The sequence below is a fragment of the Candoia aspera genome, chromosome 2 (genome assembly GCF_035149785.1).
Source record: "Candoia aspera isolate rCanAsp1 chromosome 2, rCanAsp1.hap2, whole genome shotgun sequence".
NCBI lineage: Eukaryota > Metazoa > Chordata > Lepidosauria > Squamata > Boidae > Candoia > Candoia aspera.
In genome coordinates this window covers 16,203,694-16,225,095 of record NC_086154.1, presented here as the reverse complement: position 1 = coordinate 16,225,095, position 21,402 = coordinate 16,203,694, and the positions used below count along the sequence as shown (strand labels likewise).

The following is a 21,402-nucleotide window of genomic DNA, read 5'->3' as shown; positions in this document are numbered from 1 at the left end:
TCTGGTGAAGTCCATGTATAAAGCCGTCTCTTAGGTTTAGCCCATGGCATCATTGAGGTGCTGAAGCTCCAGCACCACGACAAGGTAACGATTCTTTGCTGAAGCAGGGAATGCCTACAGACTTGGAATGGGTTCAAATATCCCTGGCTGGATAAATCGCAACATAAGGCATTGATGGTCTGGGTAAACCATGTTTTTCAAACTTGGCAATTTTAAGATGTGCCAGACAATTTAACATGTGCGGTCATGTTCATAACTGGTTTAGATAGCACTCTCAAAGAGGGCTCGTTGATCATTCCTCACCCAAGAGGAATGGGTGAGGTGCTGCAAAGCCGTTGTACTCTTCCATGATTTATTAATAATCTGATGATGAAGAGGAGGAAGGAATACTTAACGACTTTCCACATGACACCAAACTAGATGGGTTAGCTAAGACCCGAGAAGAGTGAAACAACCTTCAAAATGATCTTGATAGGTTGGAGACATAGGCTGAAAGTAATAGAACGAAATTTAACAAGGACAAATGCAGAGTCCTTAACTTAGGGAAAAACAAATAAAATCCACAGGTATCGGATGGGGCCTCTTGGCTTGGCAAAACTCTAAGGATGTTGGAATTATGCACACCTTCTGGTTGTGCGCCAGTTGCACCCATTCCTGGACTGGGAGGTGCTACTCACAGTCACTCATGGCCTCCCGTCTGGACTACTGTAATGCGCTGTACATGGGGCTGCCCTTGAAGAGCATTTGGAAGCTTCAGCTGGTACAGAATGCAGCTGCCCAGTTGTAAATAGCGTCAGCTACTCAGCACACGTAACACCACTGCTTTGGAGCTGCATCGGCTGCTGGTGTGTTTCCAGGTGCAATTCAAGGTGCTGGTTGTTACCTTTAAAGCTCTTCATGGCTTGGGACTGGGTTACCTGAGGGACCGTCCTCTCCCAGTTGTTTCTACCCATCCAATCTGGTCCAGCAGGAATGTCAGCTGTCAGAAACCAGTCAGTGCGCCTTTTCTGCTGTGGCGCCTGCCCTCTGGAACATCCTCCCTCATATTAGGATGGCCCAGACCCTGTTGGCTTTTCAGAAGGCCTTGAAGACCTGGCTTTGTGCCCAGGCTTGGGGCCCTGAGTGTGGGAAGGGCCCCATTTCATGGTTATGTTAACACCAATGGCTTTAAGATCTCTCAGCCATATTTATATTTATATTTCATTTTTGTTATTGTTTTTATTGTTTTATAGTATGATTGTTTTTATTATTGCTAGCCGCCCAGAGTCACTGGTTTGAGATGGGTGGCAATATAAATTGAATGAATGAATGAATGAATGAATAAATAAAATTATGGTTGATCACAAGCTGGATAGGAATCATCACTGTGATACTTTTGCTGCAAAAAAGGAAAGCAGAAGCCAATGCAATGTTGAGACTGCATTATTAGAAGCATCTATTTGCCTGACAAATGTTTCTTTTCCTTTAGAATCAGCACGGTAAGGGTCTGAGTCTGAGGCAGAGGTCTGGATTTCCTCTCTTTATGGGTACTTTCACCCTGAGATAATTTAATCTTGGCTGAAGCATGGAAAGCCTTTAACAACTCCACCTTTCACCTTGCATTCTTCAGACAGATAGAGCTGGACATTAATGGCAAGGTCTGTACATTTCTGTAGTCTGGTGATACAGTATTTATTGGCTGCTTTCTCGCAGGGGGAAAAATGAAGTGAATGGCACGCCTGTGACCTTCCCTCACAGCCTTTTTTGGAAACAAACTCATTGGCACCATTTAGCCATCAAGAGTGGAGCAGAGGTGCTGAGAGATGGTCAAGCTAGAGGCCTCATTTCCTCTCTTCCTTCTCTACCAGAAGTGGTCAGTCCAGCTGCTTCTTCCACAGAGTGAACTGCAGGCTCAGAAAAGCATTCTGTGCATATATGTGTGTGTGTATATATATATATATATACACACACACACACACACTCCTTCAAAGGGCACTCTGAAGAACATCTTGTCAAATGGAGGAAGAGGAAGGCTACTTGGCACTTAACATCCAAGCCAGAAAAGAGCAGAGTCCGATCCCCATGTCTCTGAAACCAGGTAAATAAAATTTTATCTGAAATAGATTAAGAAAGTTGGGTTCATGAGGCCCCTCATCACTAGTAGAAGGTTGGGTCTTTACACAACAACATGGCTCCTGTCTACTTTCTTCCTTTTTCTGTTTGTTTGAATGTCATATCTGCCAAATATTTTTGATTGCTGCAGTTAGGAAATCATTGTTACACTAATCCAGTGTTTCTCAATCTTGTCAACTTTAAGATGTGTGGACTTCAACTCCCAGAAAGTTGTCAAGGTTGAGAAACCCTGGGCTAGGCGGACTGGGAAAAGTTGGGCTTCAATCCTCTTAGCCATGAGGCTCAGTGGCTGATTTTAGGCCAGTTGCTATTTGCCCTCCTGGAAGGATTTTTGAGAAGACATCCAAAACAAGTATATAAATATGACCTGCTTATCTAGTTCAGCTCTTTTGTCAGTCATGTGTTCTGATACTTTATGGAGGTTCACAAAGGAAATAGACTGGTGGTCTTCCTCTTCTGAGCCGCTTCAATTTGATAGCAACCATGGCTATATTCTTGGGGAAAATGCAAGTCTGATGTTTAGCTACTATTGAGAAAGCCACTGAAGCAGTGAGATCCCAATTTCACATATTAGAATGGTGGAGGATATAGCTGAGGAGACAGAAAATATTTTACCTCTGAATGACTACCTAATGTCTGGATGGTCTGTCCAAGGCAGGGTAAACTTCCAAATATGCAAATTGGGATTAAGGGATTACAGGTAGTCCTCAATTTACAACCACATTTGGGACTGGAATTTCCATCGTAAGTTGTTGCAGTCATAAGTCAAGTCACCATGTGACTGGACCCAATTTTATGACCATTTTTATGGTGGTGGTTAGGCAAATCCAGCTTCCCCAATGGCATTCTTTGCCAGAAAACAGCAAAGAATGCCACAAAACACAATCACACAACTGCAGGACACTGCAACTGGTCATAAATGTGAGCTGGTTGCCAAGCACCCAAAATGCAATCATGTGACAGGTGGGTTGATGTTTTGCGATGCTCAGATGTGCTTACAGGCCATAAAGCACCCATTCCAACCAAGCTCAGTGAACACCAAGAACTCAACAAATAATCATTGTTATAGACAATGTTCTGATGGCAGGAAATAGATGTGGGGCTGTTAGACCAGCCTTTCTCAACCTTTTGACCCTGGAGGAACCCTTGAAATATTTTTCAGGCCTTGGGGAACCTCTGCACATTCAGGCTCAAATATAGGCCAGAAGTTACAAAATTATTATATTGATTTCATGGGTAGGTCTGTATATATGCACTAACAGTGTTCTTAAACTAAAAATAGAGAATGAAGTTTACCTCTTTAATGTGAAGCTGCTCAAATTGGAAATAATTTTTTAACTAAATCGTGATCTCCCGGGGAACCCTTAGTGACCTCTCGTGGAACCTGACGGTGCCACGGAACCCTGGTGGAGAAGCCCTGGGCTAGGCTGTTTTGGTGATACTGTAAAATCATAGCAAAGGAAGACTCAAAGGGAGCATCAATAAAGACCTGGGAAATTCTGGCCTATAGGCAGACTCAGGAATCTAACTATAGCAAATTCTCATTTCTCATTCTCTTTGGTTTGGGAGTAATGTGGGAGTGGGGAGGATTTTACAGGGTGGTAGTAACAACACAAATCCCAAGTAGCCTTCCCTCAGCTTCTTAGGTAAAAGGTGGGTCATAAGTTAGGCTGATAGCTACAAACTGACAATGTGAATTACATGAAGTGTTGAAAGAAAGATTCTGTCTTTGGCTCTGGGAAAAAAGTGATACTGTCCTGGTTAATTCAATGAAGGTATGGAAGTTATTAATGTTCCATGAGAGAAACACAATCTTGATGATCGTTACAAATGTACTTTGCCTCTTTTTTCCATCCTTTGGTTGTTTTGAAGATACCCTGCTGAGATATCGTTGTTATCGCTGGATCATGACTGGGGCTGGATGTGTTTTGATCAGCCTTTTAGTAGGAGCTATGATAGCGCTGCGTATCTATGGTGAGTAGCTGTAGATTCAACCCTTTCTGCCCTACACCGCTGAGTATATTGAAAGGTATAGAAAGTTAGGAAGGTGACCTTGATGAAGGTATGCAGGTGAAGTGTTTTTTAAGTCCAGAGCAGCCAGATCATATTTGGAAGCAGCTCACAGATAGCTCCCTGTTTCACCAAACTCCAAGAAGGAGAAGGTATAGCACCATCAGACTTGCAAACTTGTCATCATAGCCAATCTCAATAAAAGTTATTTTAGCCTTCCTGTGGAGTTGATTTCCCAGTCTCATTCATCTAATGGGGCTGACAAAATGCCAGTATTTAATGGCACAGAAAAGAATTATCCCAAGCGACATAAAAGGCTCTTCTGTTTGTATAGCTACAATGGCTTCATTCAGAGTAATTTTTACAAAATAATTCAAGGAATCATAGATACATATCATCTAGAATGTCACATGTACCATGATATCTGCATACCTTTTGTGTGATGATGAAACGATGGACATGACATCACTTGCTTCCATGGGCGTATGTGTGTGTCACCAAAGTAAAGATGGTGGCTGCAACCATGTGATCGATTCACACAGAAAAGGGAAGGGATTGTGAGTCACAGTTGCCATCTGGACTTCGACATCCTCTGTGCTTTCAAATTATATTATTAAATCCAAGTCATGCTTGTTCCTGCTCCTTCCTGGTCACCTGAGCACTGGATGCCAGTGTTACATCTTCCTTATTTTATTATTTATTTATTTATTTCAAGTGTTTCAGTCCTACTCTTCAGCCTACAGAATGTCCAGAGTAGCTTAAATTTTGATCAGATGACTAAATAAATGAGAAAGGATGGAGAATGGGCTGGGAAAAAGAAAAGAGGATACTAATACCTCCCTTTCCTCCATTTACTTATCCCCTGTCTGAATGTTCTTATTTCAAGCTTTTCAGAGAAGACAATCTAAGGATGCTTTTGACACATCTGTTGACTCTCAGGAGACCACCAATGGCACAGAAATTAAGCACAGCCTGGGGAACGCTGTCTCTCCCTTGCAGACCTTTTTGTGTAAGCCAGTCCCAGTTAGCTCAACAGGTAATGCCAGTATTCTCTCCCAGTGAGATAAGGATGAGGAACCTGTCACATCCAGTCTTCTGCATTTTGTGAAGGCTTTATCTTATGTGGATGTTGGGAAGATCTGAGATGTAACCATCACTTGCCTTTCCACAAGTGATGAGGATATGAGCATTGGGATACTGAAGGATATGTTATTTTCTTGATAGTAAAGACAACTAAAATCTCTTATCGCCCAGATTATGGCCCTTTCTATGGCCCCACTTACAACACTCCTGAAATATTTCGGCGATGTTTTCCTTAACTATATTCCGCAAACTATAAATATGTAATCTGTGTTAGTCATGTTAACTTAATCCAAGATTCTCAGCTAGATAGAAATATTTTTTCTCTAAAAAAAGTGGTTACCGTTTCTCAGAATCAATAAATATTACAATTATACATATTGGAATTTAAGTTAGCAATTTGACACTTTTAAAATCCAAAATGTAGAGAATATACTTCCCCCCCCCCCCAGGCACTTGAAAATTGTTTTAAATTTGGTTATCCTTTGATTTCTCCTGCTTTGGTAGATTCGGTTGTGGACTCCTCAGTTTCAGTGAAATCTTGGACCACATTCCAGTTGCTCTCAAATTTAAACTTTATAAGTTATATGATATCTGATAACTTTTCTAACGAGCAATCCTTATTTTGTGGAATATATCAAGAGGGACATTGCTCTTTGAAGACGAATGAATGAATGAATGAATGAAGACTCTGCCACTGAGTTAACCCTCTAGGAGGCATTTAAAGAATTGTTTGTAGATCCATTACTGCTATAAAGACAATACAACCTAGTGTATGAAACTAGGGGAAGACCTAGACATGATGGATTTCCAGTTGAATGGTATAGAACTTTCATAGATATATTGGCCTCTATACTGTTAGAGGTTTATAGTCAATACTTAATCGTCTTTATATTCCCTCCATCATTTTATAATGCCTATATTAAAGTAATATTAAAACCTAAGAAAGACCTCACTAAACATGCCTGTTGTAGACCAGTAACTTTGCTTAACGCGGATGCTAAAGTATTAATATATTCTAGAGGTGACAGACTCGTCCCTGGGGGAGCTGGGGGTGTTGACGACCGACAGGAAGCTCTGGCGTGGGCTGGTCCATGAAGTCACGAAGAGTCGGAAGCGACTGAACGAATAAACAACAACAAAAGTATTAATGGCAACACTAGCCAGGAGGCTACAGAAAGAAATACTGTGGATAATTCACCCATATTAGCCTGGTTTTATAAAAAGTAGACAAGCGTCTGATAATATCCATTTGGCAACTGATGTTTTACACTTCTCAGCAAATAAATAGAATACTGTTATAATATATATATATATATGAAAAACCCTAAATGTTAGCAAACTCAGAATACAAACGACAGCTTTGCTTATCTGGGTTCATTAAATTTGGGTAGTGCCACATACTGTCACTTCTTAGGTATAAGAATGGCAAGAATAATAGTGAAAAAATATCAAAAGATAACAAATAATGAATCAGAATCATTTCCTCCTCTGAATTCTGGACAAGAAGAAAAATGAACATGCATTAAGACACCATGGAAGAGGCTTTTAAAGCCAGGCCCCTAAAAGGTTTTCCTGTTTTATCTAGTTTGGTCTTAGCATCTGCAAGAGGGACCAAAAAAGTTGAGATGGTTTCAGTACTTGGATATATAGCTCTACATATTTCAAAGTCTAATTGCTGCATATAACTCACCGTGGTGGCAAATGCATGAATGGCTGTTGTGCAGCTTAAAACCACATCCGTTTTTGTGTCTGGCTTGATACATGTAAAACAAAAATGTGTCTTTTTTGTTTGGTCTTCAGAGACTTTCAGATGCCACTTTTGTCCTTGAAACTGGTCTTACCATGATGGCAAATGCTACTGGGTTTCAAAAGAAGCAGGGGTTTGGAAGAAAAGCCAGGAAGAATGCAGAGCCAGAGGTGCTCAGATGTTGGTGCTAAAGGGACAGGAAGAAATCGTAGGTCAAGATTTGCGCTGGGGAAGCCAAGGGAGGTGAAAAGGGAGTTGTTAGAGGAACTACAAAGCTCATACTTCCTTCCTTTATAGAGAGAATGAAAAAATTGACTAGCAGTTGAGGTTTCACAGAGATGCCCATGGGAGGGCGGGAAGGAAGGTTGAACAAAAAATCAAGGTGGCAGCTGCGACTGTGTGAAAGAAACTCCGCCTCTTTCTTACGTGTGTCGTGAGCTGCACACCCCTGCTAAAGATGTTGAGGAGTAGAAGACCTAGCACTGAGACCTGTACATCCCACTCAATAACTCCTTCTGGTTGGATAAGGAATGGTTGAGGAGCACCCTCAGCACGAGGGTGGTACTGAGAAAGATGGCTTCATATTTCAGCAAATGCTTTTTATTATTAGATTTACATCCCACCTTTATTTGTATAACTCAAGGCGGTGGACATAATGCTCCTGCCTCCTATTTTCTCCACAACAACCCTGTGAGGTGGGCTGGGCTGAGAGAGAGTGACTGGCCCAAGGTCACCCAGCCGGCTTTCATGCCAAAGGTGGGACTAGAACTCACAGTCTCCTGGTTTCTTGTCCAGCACCTTCACCACTACACCAAACTGGCTGTCCTGTTGCATCACATTTCCCTGGACTATTTCCAAGAAACGGTTACTATGATAATTCTGGAATGTCTTCACTGTAAGTGTCATGTTCCCCGTTGCAAGGCATAAGTGCATCACAACGGGGAACATGCACATCAGGAAAAGAGGAAGGGTCAGCCATTGTCCCATTAACTACACACATAATCCCTTAAGCAGACATAATCCAAAACCCATCAACAGATAATAGGAAAGCAACTCAAACAGGACATGGGACTATCAACGGATCGGGGGAACTCCTACCTATTACCCCGGGGGGACGCACCTGCACCGGACGGAGGCAAAGGAACAAAGAGAAGACATTGGAGATAGCCCAGAAAACCCATCAGAGAGCGATGCCGGCGCTAGCACCATCCGGACCCAGCTTGGGGACAACGGGGGGTGGAGAAGAGCAAGGTCCGCCACCAAAGTATAAACAGGGCACCCTGCTACCACACCCCCATTCCCGTCTTTCTCTCTGCATGCATTCCGTTTCAATAAAACCGGAAATCCTTAGACCCTCTAAGTGAGTCCGTGTTTTATTCGAAGCGTGGCTGCCCTGACAGTAAGCATCCTAAATAAATTACTTCAATACACCCAACCTTCAATTTTACTGAGCAATTGGAGGGAAAGGGTGTCTTTGAAATCCAAATGTCCATTAAATCTGCATTTACATTATTGATAATGCAAATACTGCACGTTTATAGAAATGATGTAAATTACATCGTTTGTCTGGACTGCTTCAGATACAGGGGTCTGAACTATAATTTTGTTGCATCCAAAGCCCGCTGAATGACAGTCAGTAAAATCAAGGTTTCACCGTTCAGCAACATCTAATTAAATGCTTTTAAAACAGACTTTTATTCAGAGTATTTCTGAAGAAACACAGTTGCTATGGATTGGGTTGATAGGAACATTTCCAGCAAGAGAGTGGATGTGGGTTGATGGTTCCCCACTGAATGAAAAACTGTGAGTATTTCTTCCTAGACTTCTTGTTGAAAGCTTACAGTGGACAATTCCACCCACTAAACAACAAGCAGGTCATTTCTGAGGAAATAGACTAGACAACGGCCAGACGAGCGGCAGCTGAGTCCGCAGAAGGAACGTGGGTGTGGCAAATGTCTCAGAAGGGACCCTCCCTCGTTTCTTGGACGGCAAAGGTGAAGGGGGAGAAATGTACTTTCAGATGTGCAAGATTCTGTTCATGTAACCTTACAATAAGGATACAGCTAGTACTTCTGGGTGTGCTTCTTGTCTGAACTACCTTGCAAGGCTGACAAGTGGTGAGTTGATTCCAAAATAACCTGAAACTGTGGAGCCCTTGGTGCTCTCTGAGCCTTGCTGTTTTCTTGCAGATGTTTCATTGCCAGACCAGGCAATATCTTCAGTGCAAAGAGGGGGTGGGCCTTGCTCTCAGCTTATACACTGTGGCTTGCCCTGCTTGTGTTGGTGGGGGTGTTGTTCTCTCCATGGGAGCTCCTTGATTGGGCTGTTGCTTGCTGCTTGGTTGATTGCCTGAGTTAATAGTTCCTTGATTAGGGTGTATTGTGTACTGGGGTTTGATTGTTCATCTGGTGTTAATCCTTTGCATATCTGGGTGTTGATTGCTGGGAAGGAGAGGAGGTGTTCTGGTCTGTTGGCTTTTCTGTTGTCTCTTTTGAATGGTATGTAAATATGGTTTACCTCTATGTGCCTGTTGATGGCTGCTTGGTCTGAGTGCCAGGCTTCCAGGAATTCCCTAGCGTTTTTGGACTTGGCTTGATCTAGGATGCTCACAGTTTCCCAGGTGAAACTATGGTTGAGTCTGTCCATGTGGTGTGAGGTGAAGGAGTTCTCATTGTGTCTTCTGACTTCCAGTTGGTGTTCATGGATGCCCTCTGCTGCTCTTCTGCCTGTCTGTCCAGCATAGTGGCTGTTTCAGTCCTTGCACTGTCTGTTGTAGATGACTCCTGCTTTTTTCTTCTTGGGCTACTGGGTCTTTTAGTTTGCTTAAGATGTTCTGGAGGGCTTTGGTGTCTTTGTGTGCTACGGTGATGAAACGTCTGCAAGAAAACAACAAGGCTCAGAGAGCCCCGAGGACTCCACAGTTCAACCCTGAGCTACAAATATTATCTTCGATTGGTAACCTGAAGTTGAATAGTGGGGCAGAAGCACATTCTTATACCCAGCCCCTTTCCCATCCTCTGTGAACATTCTGCTGAGGTGCACAAATTTTATCAACTTCCTCTGGCCTTCTGAATAACTTGCAAAGATTCGTTCCATTTTCACTGTCAAAGATAGTTACCTTGATCCTTAACACATTAACATGCATCCATACTGTTGTCCTGTAATCCAGGTTCTCAGCGAACACCATGGCATTTGGTATCCATGCATCCTTTCAGATCCCCCACTGACACACCTATAGATGCCAGCACAAGCATTCCTTAAACTCTCAGTTATGAATATATTAGCAGCCAAGTATGCATCACTCATCCTTGTCATTAGATCTCATAGCACTGAACAAGTTTTTAGAAAGTGTCACTTGTGGGCAGCTCTCATCACAAGAGTCATGCGGGAACAGTGCCCAACCTTTGGGATGAGGTAGGAGAGAAACATTGTTTTTGCAGTATTTTGTGAACAAGGCTGTAAGTTTTTTTCAAGAAAGGCCATTCTGATTTCCTCCAGCATTATACACATTCAGGCAAAATTCAAGAGCTCGTGTTCATTCATGGTTAAAGTGCTGGGCTAAAACCAGGGAGACAGCTAGTCCACCCTAGCCATGGAAGCTCCCAGGGTGAGGTGTGCCTGCCATGTTGTCTCTCAGCCCAATATATCTCACACAGCATTGGTTTTTAATTATTTTTTAATTAGAATTTTTAAATACGGTAAAAGTCTAAAGATCTCACCATCAATAGACACATAGAGATAAATCACATTTACTCACCATTCAAAAGAGACAATAATAGTAATAATAATAGCTACGAAGGAAACAAAAAGCCCAGAACACATCCCCTGCAGCAACCAACGCCCAGATAAAATAACACCGGACAAACAATGAAGCAGAGAACAGTCCCCTAATCAGGGAAGTCCCAAGGAGGAAACCACATTCAGTCTTCTTTTGACAAAAATCCAAATAAGATTTCCAGTCTTTCATAAAGATCTTTATTGTTTTTTTTTCCTGATCAAACTGGTCGGCTTCACCATTTCCACAAGCTTGGTCAATTTTACAATCCTATCTCCCACTGTGGGTATTGCATTATTTTTCCATCTCTGTACATACAATAATCTTGCTGCTGTTACCATATATATGTCATGTTCCCGTTCCGATGTTTATGGTTCCTCGTAACGTTTCACATGTCATATCTGCAGTTGCGTGCCTGCCTAGCCACGCTGGTAAATTTCCTTTGTGCTGACTTGTGATCTTCTGGAATGTATGTTTGGGTTATCTCTGCTGTTCAAGGTTACTTTCTCAGGCCGATTCTAACGGTTGCTAGCGTCTGGGGTGGGTGGTTGCTATGCTAGCCTGAGGGGAGGGTTCGCAACGGGAGCAAGGCTTTTTAAGTTTGTAATTGGCGCGCTTTTGCTCATTCTCAGCTTTCTTCGTACTTTGCATACTATTCATTCAATAAATTAGTTTTCTCTAGTAATTACTGATGAGACTCCTTTTATTGGAATAGGCAATCATTACATAAAGCTGAGAATCTTTAATATCAGTCCGCTAGCATCCATCCAGTTTCCTGTGAGGAGTTTAATTAGCGATGACTGAAACTGCCCCAACCTCAACCACTGGCTCGGGGGAAAGTCAGCTCTCCAGAGGTGGGGAAAGAGAGCCCATGGGACCGCGGAGAGAGGGGACTCTCACGCCAGGGTCGGATGACCTCTCCGAGGCAACGGATTCCAGTTGTGATACGGAGAAGGCAGTGAAGTCAGTGGTAGTCAAGAAGGCGGAGGGACCCTTGTATGGGTCACCACCAGCCCCAGCCAAGCCGGTGTATTCCTCGCTGTTTCCGACCATGCAGATCACCAAAAAGACGAGAGCAGTGACACCAACGGAGATGGAGACGGAGAAATCCCAGCAGCTGGAGGCGAGGATGAAATCCATAGAGGATTTGTTGGCAAAGTTAACCTTTACCAGGGACACTCAGAAAAAGGAAAAGACGGGAGGTGAAGAAGGTAGTGACTCTCCTGACACCTCCGCGTCCCCAACACCCCCTCCCCCAATAGACAAACAGGGAAAGCAACGGAAATATTGGGGGGGAGGGCCCCCGCCGAGCAGGCCTCCAAAGAAAGCCTCCTTACCTTCCCCAAGTAGGGAGCAGAAGGAGAGAGGACGGAGCCGGGAGGGGGGGGAGACGTGTGAAAGTTCGACTGGCAGAGGCTCAAGAAATAGTGCCCTAAGGGAGTTGGTTCAAGGCTCCAGATCAGTGTCGGATTATGCGCTGGAGTTTCAAGCACTCTCCGGCAAAGTAGAGAGTAGTATAGTATTGATTTCCCATATTTCTTTTCTAGTTCAATGTCCATTAAACCCAATAGAAACACTTCTGGTTTCATTGTAATATTAATCCGCAATATCGTTGCCTCATTGTATGGATTTGCACCCAAAATTTCTCCGCTTTTTCACAGGTCCATGCATGATAGAAGGTCCCCTCTTCCTTTTCACACATCCAACACTGGTTTGAGATTCCTTTATATATTTTTTTGACGTTGCACACAACATCGTGATGGTTGTGATGGTGGGGCCGTTGTTGCTCCTGGAGGAAAGTTAAAAGAAAAGATGTATATCGTTTATATTTTATCAACATATAAATATTGAAAGGCTGGCTATGTGGAATAGAAAAGTCCAGCCAAGAACAAAGCGGGGAGGAGGGCTGTTTTGCTAATAAAACGGAGGAGGGGGAGGAGGCAGCAAGACGGGCTCTTTGTAAAAACGGTAATTATCTCTTTTATTCTTCAGGCTGCAAGAATTGGGGCCGCTTTTAGGAAACAGCTGCGGGATGTTGAACGGGCACAGCGTTATTGCTGAAGCCTGCACTACTCTCTCCTTGTCGATTTGTGAGACAGAAGCTCTGGATGTAAATAATCATTTGGGTTGAAATTCTGTGTTGGGCGCTCTTCTGCAAAGCTTGGTGTTGGAATAAGCAGGTCTGCAGGGGGCGGTTTGTGTGAAGTAGTATGGAAATGGTTCATTAAGGCGGCGTTATATTCTCAGGCAACGGACGCCAACATCTTAAAACAGTTTCGGGAGGTGGGGGTCGGGATGTTATCATCAAACTATCTACAGGGTAATGTGTCCTCTTTCTCTTAACAACAGTTGTGAATTGTTACGTACGGCGCTTTTCTTGTATGTGTTCCTGAAGTGCACCAGCTTAAATAAATTTCCTAGAGTGGTTTCTGAATAAGTGATGAAATTATGTGTCAAAAAGAGCGGAGCTTTCTCACTGACACACCTCGACTGCCGTCGCTCGCATAAACCCCGCCTCGGATCCAGCACGACGGAGGTATTCTGCTCTCCACTACGAGGCAATGTAAGAACGCTGCGGTTTTCTTTTCTTTTTTTAATCGTATGGCATAGCAGTTGGGTGTTCATGCTGCTTTTTCTTGCTGCGAAATCCTTGTGAGGTCCAGCCGCCAGATGCGTTGCCCGGGTTGCCCCGCGGGGAGGCTAGGCTACAACTGCAAGGAGTTGGGCTGAGAGAGAGGGTCTGGCCCAAGGTCACCCAGCCGGCTTTCATGCCTACGGCGGGACTAGAACTCACAGACTCCTGGTCTCTAGCCCCGTGCCTTAACCACTGGACCCAACTGGCTGTCGAGGCTGCGGCTGAGTGCTTTGATTGGTTCCAGTATTCCCCGTGACTAAGAACAGAGAGCCGCTGGGGTGTTAAGGCACCGGGCTGGAGACTGTGAGGGCGAAACCGCTGAGAAAGTGCAGGGCCCGCCTGAGGCACGAGGCCAGCTGGGTGACATTGGCCAGTGTCCCACCACCCCCCGCCCCCCAGCAGCGGGGATAAGCCACGTCCGAAAATCTTGCTGAGAAAACTGCAGGGACTAATTCGGGCATCTCCTCAGGAGTCAAGTCTGCCTCCAAGGCGTCCAAGGTAAACCATTCTGGGTGGGGGGAGAAAAGTATTGCCTTGCCCACATTACCCGCGGGCTGGACACCCCTGATGTAGAGCAGCCTTTCTTAACTTTTTGACCTCGGATGAACCCTTAAGTTTGCTTAAGCCAGAAAGGATACGGAAGTAAGAGAGAAACCCTTCTGGAAAATCCATGCACTTTTCATTCATGGAACCCTTGTGGGATGCTCGCTGCAGGAGAGCTTTTGATTCGCAGATAATGGCAGACTGGTCGAGCCACTTGCACGTGCCCGGCAGGATTCATTTTACAGTGCTCTGTAATTGTGTAGCAGAGGTTAAGGTGGAGTGAAGGAGGAAGTTCCTAATATGGAGTGAGGTTAAGGTGGAGTATGGGTAACTGAGTAAGGGGTGGTCTTCTAAAGGAGGAGTTGAATGGAATGTATATAATGGGCTGTGAGGAGGGGGGCCCTGCGCTCTTGGTTGAAGACTAAAGAACTTAATTTCATGCAACTACCTGTTTCTTTGGTCCTGGCTCAGAAGCGAACCTGGTAAAGAAATAAAACATTCTAACAAGAGCCTTCTCCAGAGAGCTGGGTCTTAGCCTCATGTGTCAGAGGTAGGACAACCTGAGCCTGGTTATTTGCATCTCCAGGGAGAACTCTGGGTGGATTCGTTTGATGATCCATCGGTTTGCTTTTTCGGCTGCCTGTGGCATTCTGTGGGTCGTGGCCAGGCTGGCTGGTACTGGGCTGGTGTGAGGAGCAGCCTGGGGATGCGGTTCTGTTGTCAGGAGGGCAGATGAGCTGCTAGGCAGGACCGTTGTGGGGCAGAGGGAGGCAGCATGGTCACTGGCCAAGCCCAGGACATAGGTGTTGGGGTCTAAAGCCCTGGGGGGGGGGAACCCACCTCCTCAGTTGCTGGGAGATGTGCTGCTGTTTTAAGCTGTAAGGGGAGACAGAGGGAGGGAAAGAAGAAAGATGGAGAGATACGTTGCCACATTTAAGCCTGTGCTCCTCTGATGCATCAAGGCAGTGACTGTACAGAAAGTTGGTGGCTGAAGAGAGCCATTGCTGGGCATGTGCTGTTCCATTGGAGTGTGCAGATGCCGGTTCCTGGCCCCAAAGCAGTGCTTCTCAGCCTTGGCAACTTGAAGACATGTGGACTTCAACTCTCAGAGTTCCCCAGCTGGCATGCCCGGGCGTGTCTTCAAGCTGCCACGGTTGAGAAATACTGCCCCAGGGGGAGAAAAAAGGCAAAGACCCAGACCAAGGGAAGTGTTTCACCCAAAACCCAAGGCAGATGGGCACAGAGAGAGGTGGCTGCCTGCAGATGGACCCCTGGCGCCCTCCCAGAAGCCTCAGACGGGGATGGGCTGAGCACAAAGCCCAGAGGAAGGTACATCCCGCAGTGTCAACTTCGAGGGATGACTGTCAAGGGCTGAAAGAAGTGCAAAGAAAGGCTTTAAGCCCAGACCAAAATATTCAGCGGATTCCCTTCTCTCTCTCTCTCTCTCTCAGTGGAAAGCTAAGGGGGGTGGGGGGGAAGAGGAGAAAGAGAGCCGGTAGATAAGTGTCATGCGCTGCCTACCTCTGAATAACGTTCAGACACTGGGTTGCAAAGCAGGCTCTGGTTTATTTCAGGATAGGTACAACGTTGTTAGAAAAAGCTGAGAGTGACAGGAGCGCGCCGGTGCGGGGTTTAAATACCCCGCGCCGGTCAGCGCCCCCTCGCTCTCGGTCACGTCACCCCCCTTTGTCCCATGCGTTGCCCTGCCATTGGTTGAGGGTTTCTAGGATCGCCCATCCGCAGGTTTTCATTCTTCTGCTGATTGCTTTCAGCTGGGCGATCCCCGTGGTATTGCTGCTGATGGCTTGGGTGGCTCCGTGATCCGTTTATCTATTGTTTGTTAGCCGTTAGTCGTTGTGGGTTGATGGCTACTTAACTTGTACCCCTTCACCTATTTCCTTGTCATTGTCATGAGTGCCATTGCGCTGATTACTTTAGCTCAACGGCACTCATGACATACTGCCCCCTTTCCGAATAGTGTTCTCCCCCGGGTTTCTGGGTTTCCCCCATGGAGCTGTCAAAACGCCATTTTTTTTTTTTTTTTTTTTTTTTTTTTTTCAAAGTTCCCGCCGGAGTAGTTGTCGCCCCTCCCTTTGCTCCTCCCTCTACCACGTGCCTTCCCAGGGTGTGTCCATGGTGCGCATGCTCGGGTTCTGACCTGGCGTGCGCATGCTCCAACCACACCCTGTTTGTTTGGCTCAGTTCGGCGAGGCGAGAGGCGTGGCTGGTCGGGTGCTGCTCAGCTCCAGGTAGGGCCCTTTTTTGCTTATTTGGAGTGCGTCGCCTTTGTTGTGTCTCCTGGGCGTTGCCCCCAGGTTGCCCTGTTGACTTGCTTGCCACTCCCCCGCGGCCAAGGGGCGGGGGGAGGGTGCTGGCGATCGTTTGTCACCACCCCGTGGGCCCGGGGCGGGGGGAGTGAGTCCCGGGGGGGGGAAGGTCCACCCAAGTCGCGGGCTTGGGGGGGGCCCCTTCCCTTGGGGCACGGGAGGCGGGGGGAGGCCTGCGGGGGGGGGGGTTGGTTTTGCTGACCTTGATTGCGGTTTGTCGGGGTATGCCCGGTGGAATGCTCTGGTCAGGTCAGGCGCTTTAACGTTGTGCGCCGCCACCCATTCCGGGTGGGGGAAGTGTTTCCACCTGACCAGATAGTGTAGGGTTCCTCGTTGCTTGCGTGAGTCGAGGATGTCCCTTATCTCGAAGTGGTGTTGCCCGTCGATCATAAGCGGTGCGGGCTGAGGCGTGCTTGGGTGCCATCGGGAGGTGGTTGCCGGTTTTAGGAGGCTGGTGTGGAACACCGGGTGGAGCCTCCGGAGGTTGTGTGGCAGGTCCAGGCGTATTGCTACCGGGTTCACTATTTGCGTGACTCGGAACGGCCCGATGTACTTAGGCCCCAGTTTTTTCGAGGGTTGGGTTGACTTTAGGAACTTGGTGGAGAGATAGGCCATGTCCCCCGCCTGGAACGTCGGTTGTTGGCGCCGGTGCTTGTCGGCCTGCTCTTTGTAAGCAGCCTGTGCCTCCTTCAGCGCCGCCGTGATTACTGGCCATGCTTCCGCGATCTTCCGTCCCCAGTCGCTGGCGTCCACCTGGGGTTCCGGGGGTTGAGGTAGCTCCGGTATGGGGACGAAGTCGCGCCCCGAGACTACTTCGAACGGGGTTTTTCCCGTGCTCGTGTGGACGGCGTTGTTGTATGCGACTTCGGCGAACGGGAGCAGTTCAGCCCAGTCGTCCTGGTGGTAGTTCGTATAGGATCGTATAAATTGCTCTAAGGTGGCATTAAGAACCTCAGTGGCTCCGTCCGTCTGCGGATGCCAAGCCGTAGACAGGGCCTGTTGGGTCCCCGTCAGCTTCAAGAAGGCCCGCCAGAATTTGGAGGTGAACTGTGTGCCCCTGTCGGTCACCACACGTGCGGGACATCCGTGTAGCCTGTACACGTGGATGAGGAAGAGTTTGGCTAGTTGTTGAGAGGATGGGACTGACGTGCAGGGGATGAAGTGGGCCTGCTTTGAGAAGTAGTCCTTCACCACCCAAATGGCCGTTTTCTTCTGGCTGGGTGGGAGGTCCACTATAAAATCCATAGAGATTTCCTCCCATGGGCGGGAGGGTTCTGCCACCCGTTGCAATAGCCCCGCGGGTTTGCCTGGTGCCCGTTTGGCCCGAGCGCACGTTGGGCAGGACGCCACGTAGGTTTTTACGTCTCGCCTGAGCGCGGGCCACCAGAATTGCCGCCGTGTTAGGTGTAGGGTCTTGAGGAACCCAAAGTGTCCCGCTTGCTTGGCGTCGTGTGACCTATGCAAGATCGCCTGGCGTTGCGAGTCCGGGACGTAGATTCTGCCTTCCCCCCATGCTAGGTCTTGCGCCATCGTTACCTTGTCGGGGTTTGCCAGGAACCAGGGGTCGGTTTTGAGGGCGGCGGCGAGGTCCGTGCGCATTCCCCCTGGTAGTTGCGGTTGCCTTCTTTCCGTCGCCGGTTGTCCCGCCGTCGGCTGCGCCGTAGCGTCGAGCTGCCTCCGTGCGCCGCTTCGGGTGGTCACGGCCATCCCCAGTTGCGAGGCGGATAGGACCGTCCCAATGGTGTCTGGGGCGGGCTCTTCGTCTTGGGGCAGCCGGGAGAGGGCGTCGGCCAGGAAGTTCTTCTTGCCCGGCATGAACTTCAACTGGAAATCAAAGCGGCTGAAGAATTGTGCCCATCGGACCTGTTTTGGGCTAAGGCGTCTAGGCGTTCGTAGGGCCTCGAGGTTCCGGTGGTCCGTCCAGACCTCGAATGGTTGGGTGGCTCCCTCGAGTAGGTGACGCCATGTTTCTAGTGCCGATTTCACCGCAAAGGCTTCTTTCTCCCAGACGTGCCATCGCCTCTCTGTCTCGGAGAACTTCCTTGACAGGTAGGCGCATGGTTTCAGGAGCCCCGTGGAGTCTTTTTGTAGGAGGATGGCTCCCAGGGAGAAGTCTGAGGCGTCGGCTTGGACCACGAACGGCCGTTCTGGGTCCGGGTGCGCGAGGATTGGCTCCGTCGTGAACAGCGCTTTCAGCTTGTCGAATGCGGTCTGGCACGCGGGAGTCCAATTCAGCACTGTGCCTGGGTTCTTGGCGCGTCTGGTGTCCCCCACCCCTTTGGTTTTGAGGAGGTCCGTTAAGGGTAGGGCTATCTCAGCGAACCCCCGGGCGAAGGACCTGTAGAAATTCGCGAATCCCAGGAAGCTCTGTAGTTGCCGTCTGTTGCGGGGCCGCTCCCAGTTTAGTACCGCTTCGACTTTTGCGGGGTCCATCTCGATGCCGTCCCCGGAGATTCGATACCCCAAATAGTCTAGGCGGTCTTTGTGAAACTCGCACTTTGTGGGCTTTGCATAGAGCTGCGCCCTTCTGAGCTTGTCGAGGACTTGCCTGACTAAGGTTACGTGTTCCTCGTATGTTTTTGTGTAAATAAGGACGTCGTCGATGTAGACCAGGACCCCTTTAAACAGATGTTCATGCAGTACCTCATTGATGAGCTGCATGAACACCCCAGGGGCCCCCGCGAGTCCGAAGGGCAGTACCTTGTACTGGAAAGCGCCTAGGGGGCAGTTGAACGCCGTCTTCCATTCGTCCCCCTCCCTGATTCGGATGCGATAGTACGCCTCGCGCAGGTCCAATTTGGAAAAGACTTTGCCCGTGGACAGGTGGGCGAGCATGTCCTTCACCAGGGGTAAGGGGTATTTGTTGGACAGGGAAGCCGCGTTTAGGCCCCGGTAGTCGGTACAGAGCCGTAGGGTCCCGTCTTTCTTCTCCCGGAATAGGACGGGGGCTCCGACCGGTGAGCATGCTGGCTCTATAAATCCCCTGTCTAGGTTTTTATCGATGAACTCCCGGAGGGTTGCCATCTCCTTCGGGGTCATCGAATAGATCTTTGGTCTAGGTAGGGGGACGTCGGGCAGTAGGTCGATTCGGCAATCCGTCTTGCGGTGGGGGGGTAGTTGGTCTGCCTCTGCTTCTCCGAAGACCTCGGAGAAGTCGGCGTATTGTTCCGGTAGGTCTGCAGTGGTAGCGGCGTTGTCTTGTGTGGTCGCCTCCGCTCGTCCTACCGTGGGGTTGCTTTTGCCAGCTGGTACTGGTGCTCGATACTCGCCGTCGCCGAATGTGAAGGTGCGGGTCGCCCAGTTGATCCGCGGGTTGTTTTTCGCGAGCCATGGCATCCCCAGGACTGCAATGGGCCGTCCGATGGGCGTGACTACGAACGATGTGCGCTCGGTGTGAGTGCCCATTTGCAGGGTGACCGGCTCGGTTTGTAGCGTGGCTGGTTTCCCCCCCGCTGTGGAGCCGTCCAGCTGGTGGAATGCCAGCGGCGTGGGGAGGGGGAAGCAGCGGAGTTCGAGTTTGGCGACTAGGTCGGGGTGGATAAGGTTTTTTGAGCACCCCGAGTCCACTAGTGCCGCGGCCGTGGTGGCTCCGTTGCCGGCAGAGAGTTGAATTGCTGCCAATATTACGGAGCTTTTGTCGTTTCGTTGAGGTGGTTCGCGTTGCTGTCCCGCCGCCTGCCTCGCCACGCGTTTCAGGGCAAGCGGGGAGCATTTCCCGCCGGCTGGTCGGGGTCGGTATTGTCCTCTTCTCCCCAGTAAGCGTCCCAGCCCTCTTCCGGTGTCGCTGTGGCCACGGTCATTCGGCGGTGAGGGGGCGGCCCCGGGTTGGGTGGTTTGGGGCTAATTTTCGGGGCGGGCTTGGGCGCGCTGGTCGGCGGTCGGTTGGCGAAGCAGTCCGCCGTCTTGTGCCCTAATTTGCCACACCTCCCGCAGGGCTCCCGGTTGAACTTCTTTTTAGGGTATATGGGGCCGGCCATCCCCCCGTGTGGTGCGGGTACCTTTTTCCCGACGTAGTTTGTGTCTTCCGTGGTTGTCATAAGGAAGGTGCGGTGCGCGTGTTCGGCTTTCCCCGCGAGGTGGATCCACCCGTGTAACGTTTCTGGGTCGTCGCGGTAGAGGGCCCATTGGAGAACGTCGCGGTTGAGCCCCTTTTTGAAGATTTCCAGCAGGGTGGTCTCAGACCAGTCGCAGACCTTTCCCGCGAGGGCTTTGAACTCCAGGGCGTAGTCAGGGACCGTGCGTGCGCCCTGTTTAAGTCTCTGGAGTGCGCTTTTCGCCCGTACTTTGGCTAGGGGGTCTTCGAAATAGTTTTTCATCTCGTTGATGAAAGCAGGGAAGGTGGCGAGGGCGGGGGAGCTGGACTCGTACAGTTGGACGTACCAGTCCGCCGCCCTGTCTTGGAGTTTGATTGCCACGGCGCCGATCTTGTCGGCCTCGGAGTCATAGGAGTGTCCGTGCCTCCCCATGAACTCCCTAGCGTTGGTGACGAAAAACGAGAGTTTTGAGGGGGTCCCATCGAAGAAGATGGGGAAGTCCTTTGGGGCCCGGGCGTTTTGCGCGGCCCCGCCTCTCGCTTCCCGGGATGTGGTGTCGGCCGCCTGTGCCGTCTGCTGGCTTTCCGCTGGCTCGTGTGGGTTCGGTGCTTCGCTCGGGGTGTGGGCTTGTGCGGGGACGTCATTGGGTGGCGCGGGGGGCATAAGCGCCTGGAGCATGGTCCGGAGTTCCGTCAGCTGAGCCCGCATGGCCGCGAGTTCAGCTCGTGCCTCCTCGTCCACAGCCCGCACCGCCGCTGGGGCCGGTTCCGTTGCCGCGTCCTCGGGGGGGGGGGGTTCATCGTCCCTCCGCCGCGGGTCCGCTTCCTCCTCCGTCTGATGGGTGTCTCCGTCGTCCTCCTCCGTGTCGAGCACCGTGGGGCTGTCGCTCCACGCCCGTTGCTGGGGTGCGATGTGGGGCGCGGGGTCCTCCGCTGGTTTCGGAAGTCGTGCTGCTCCCTCCCGCGGTCGGGTTGCCTCCGTCGCCATCTCCCCTTGGGGTTGGAGCTGAGGCTCGGGTCGGGTGGGGCGGGCGTCCATGGCTCCGGGAGTCCGCGGTGCCTCTGGCCTCGGTCGGTCCTCCTCTGTCTCTTGCCGCGCGGCTCGCCCTCCTTGCCCGCGCCGTTCCGGCCTCATCT

General features: G+C 49.1%; 1 protein-coding gene and 1 long non-coding RNA gene across 2 annotated transcripts in view; both read left to right on the top strand.

Annotated features, from left to right (window-relative positions):
- Positions 1 to 21,402, top strand: part of LOC134492206 (uncharacterized) — a 313,653-nt gene that overhangs the window by 269,431 nt on the left and 22,820 nt on the right. The window lies entirely within an intron of this gene.
- LOC134492204 (killer cell lectin-like receptor subfamily B member 1B allele C) lies at positions 1,953 to 12,898 on the top strand. Its single transcript, XM_063296394.1, is given in 6 exon segments — positions 1,953 to 2,077; positions 3,985 to 4,086; positions 5,009 to 5,158; positions 7,006 to 7,160; positions 8,643 to 8,755; positions 12,720 to 12,898. Coding segments are annotated over 6 exon segments (741 nt in total). The 5' UTR covers positions 1,953 to 1,995; the 3' UTR covers positions 12,859 to 12,898.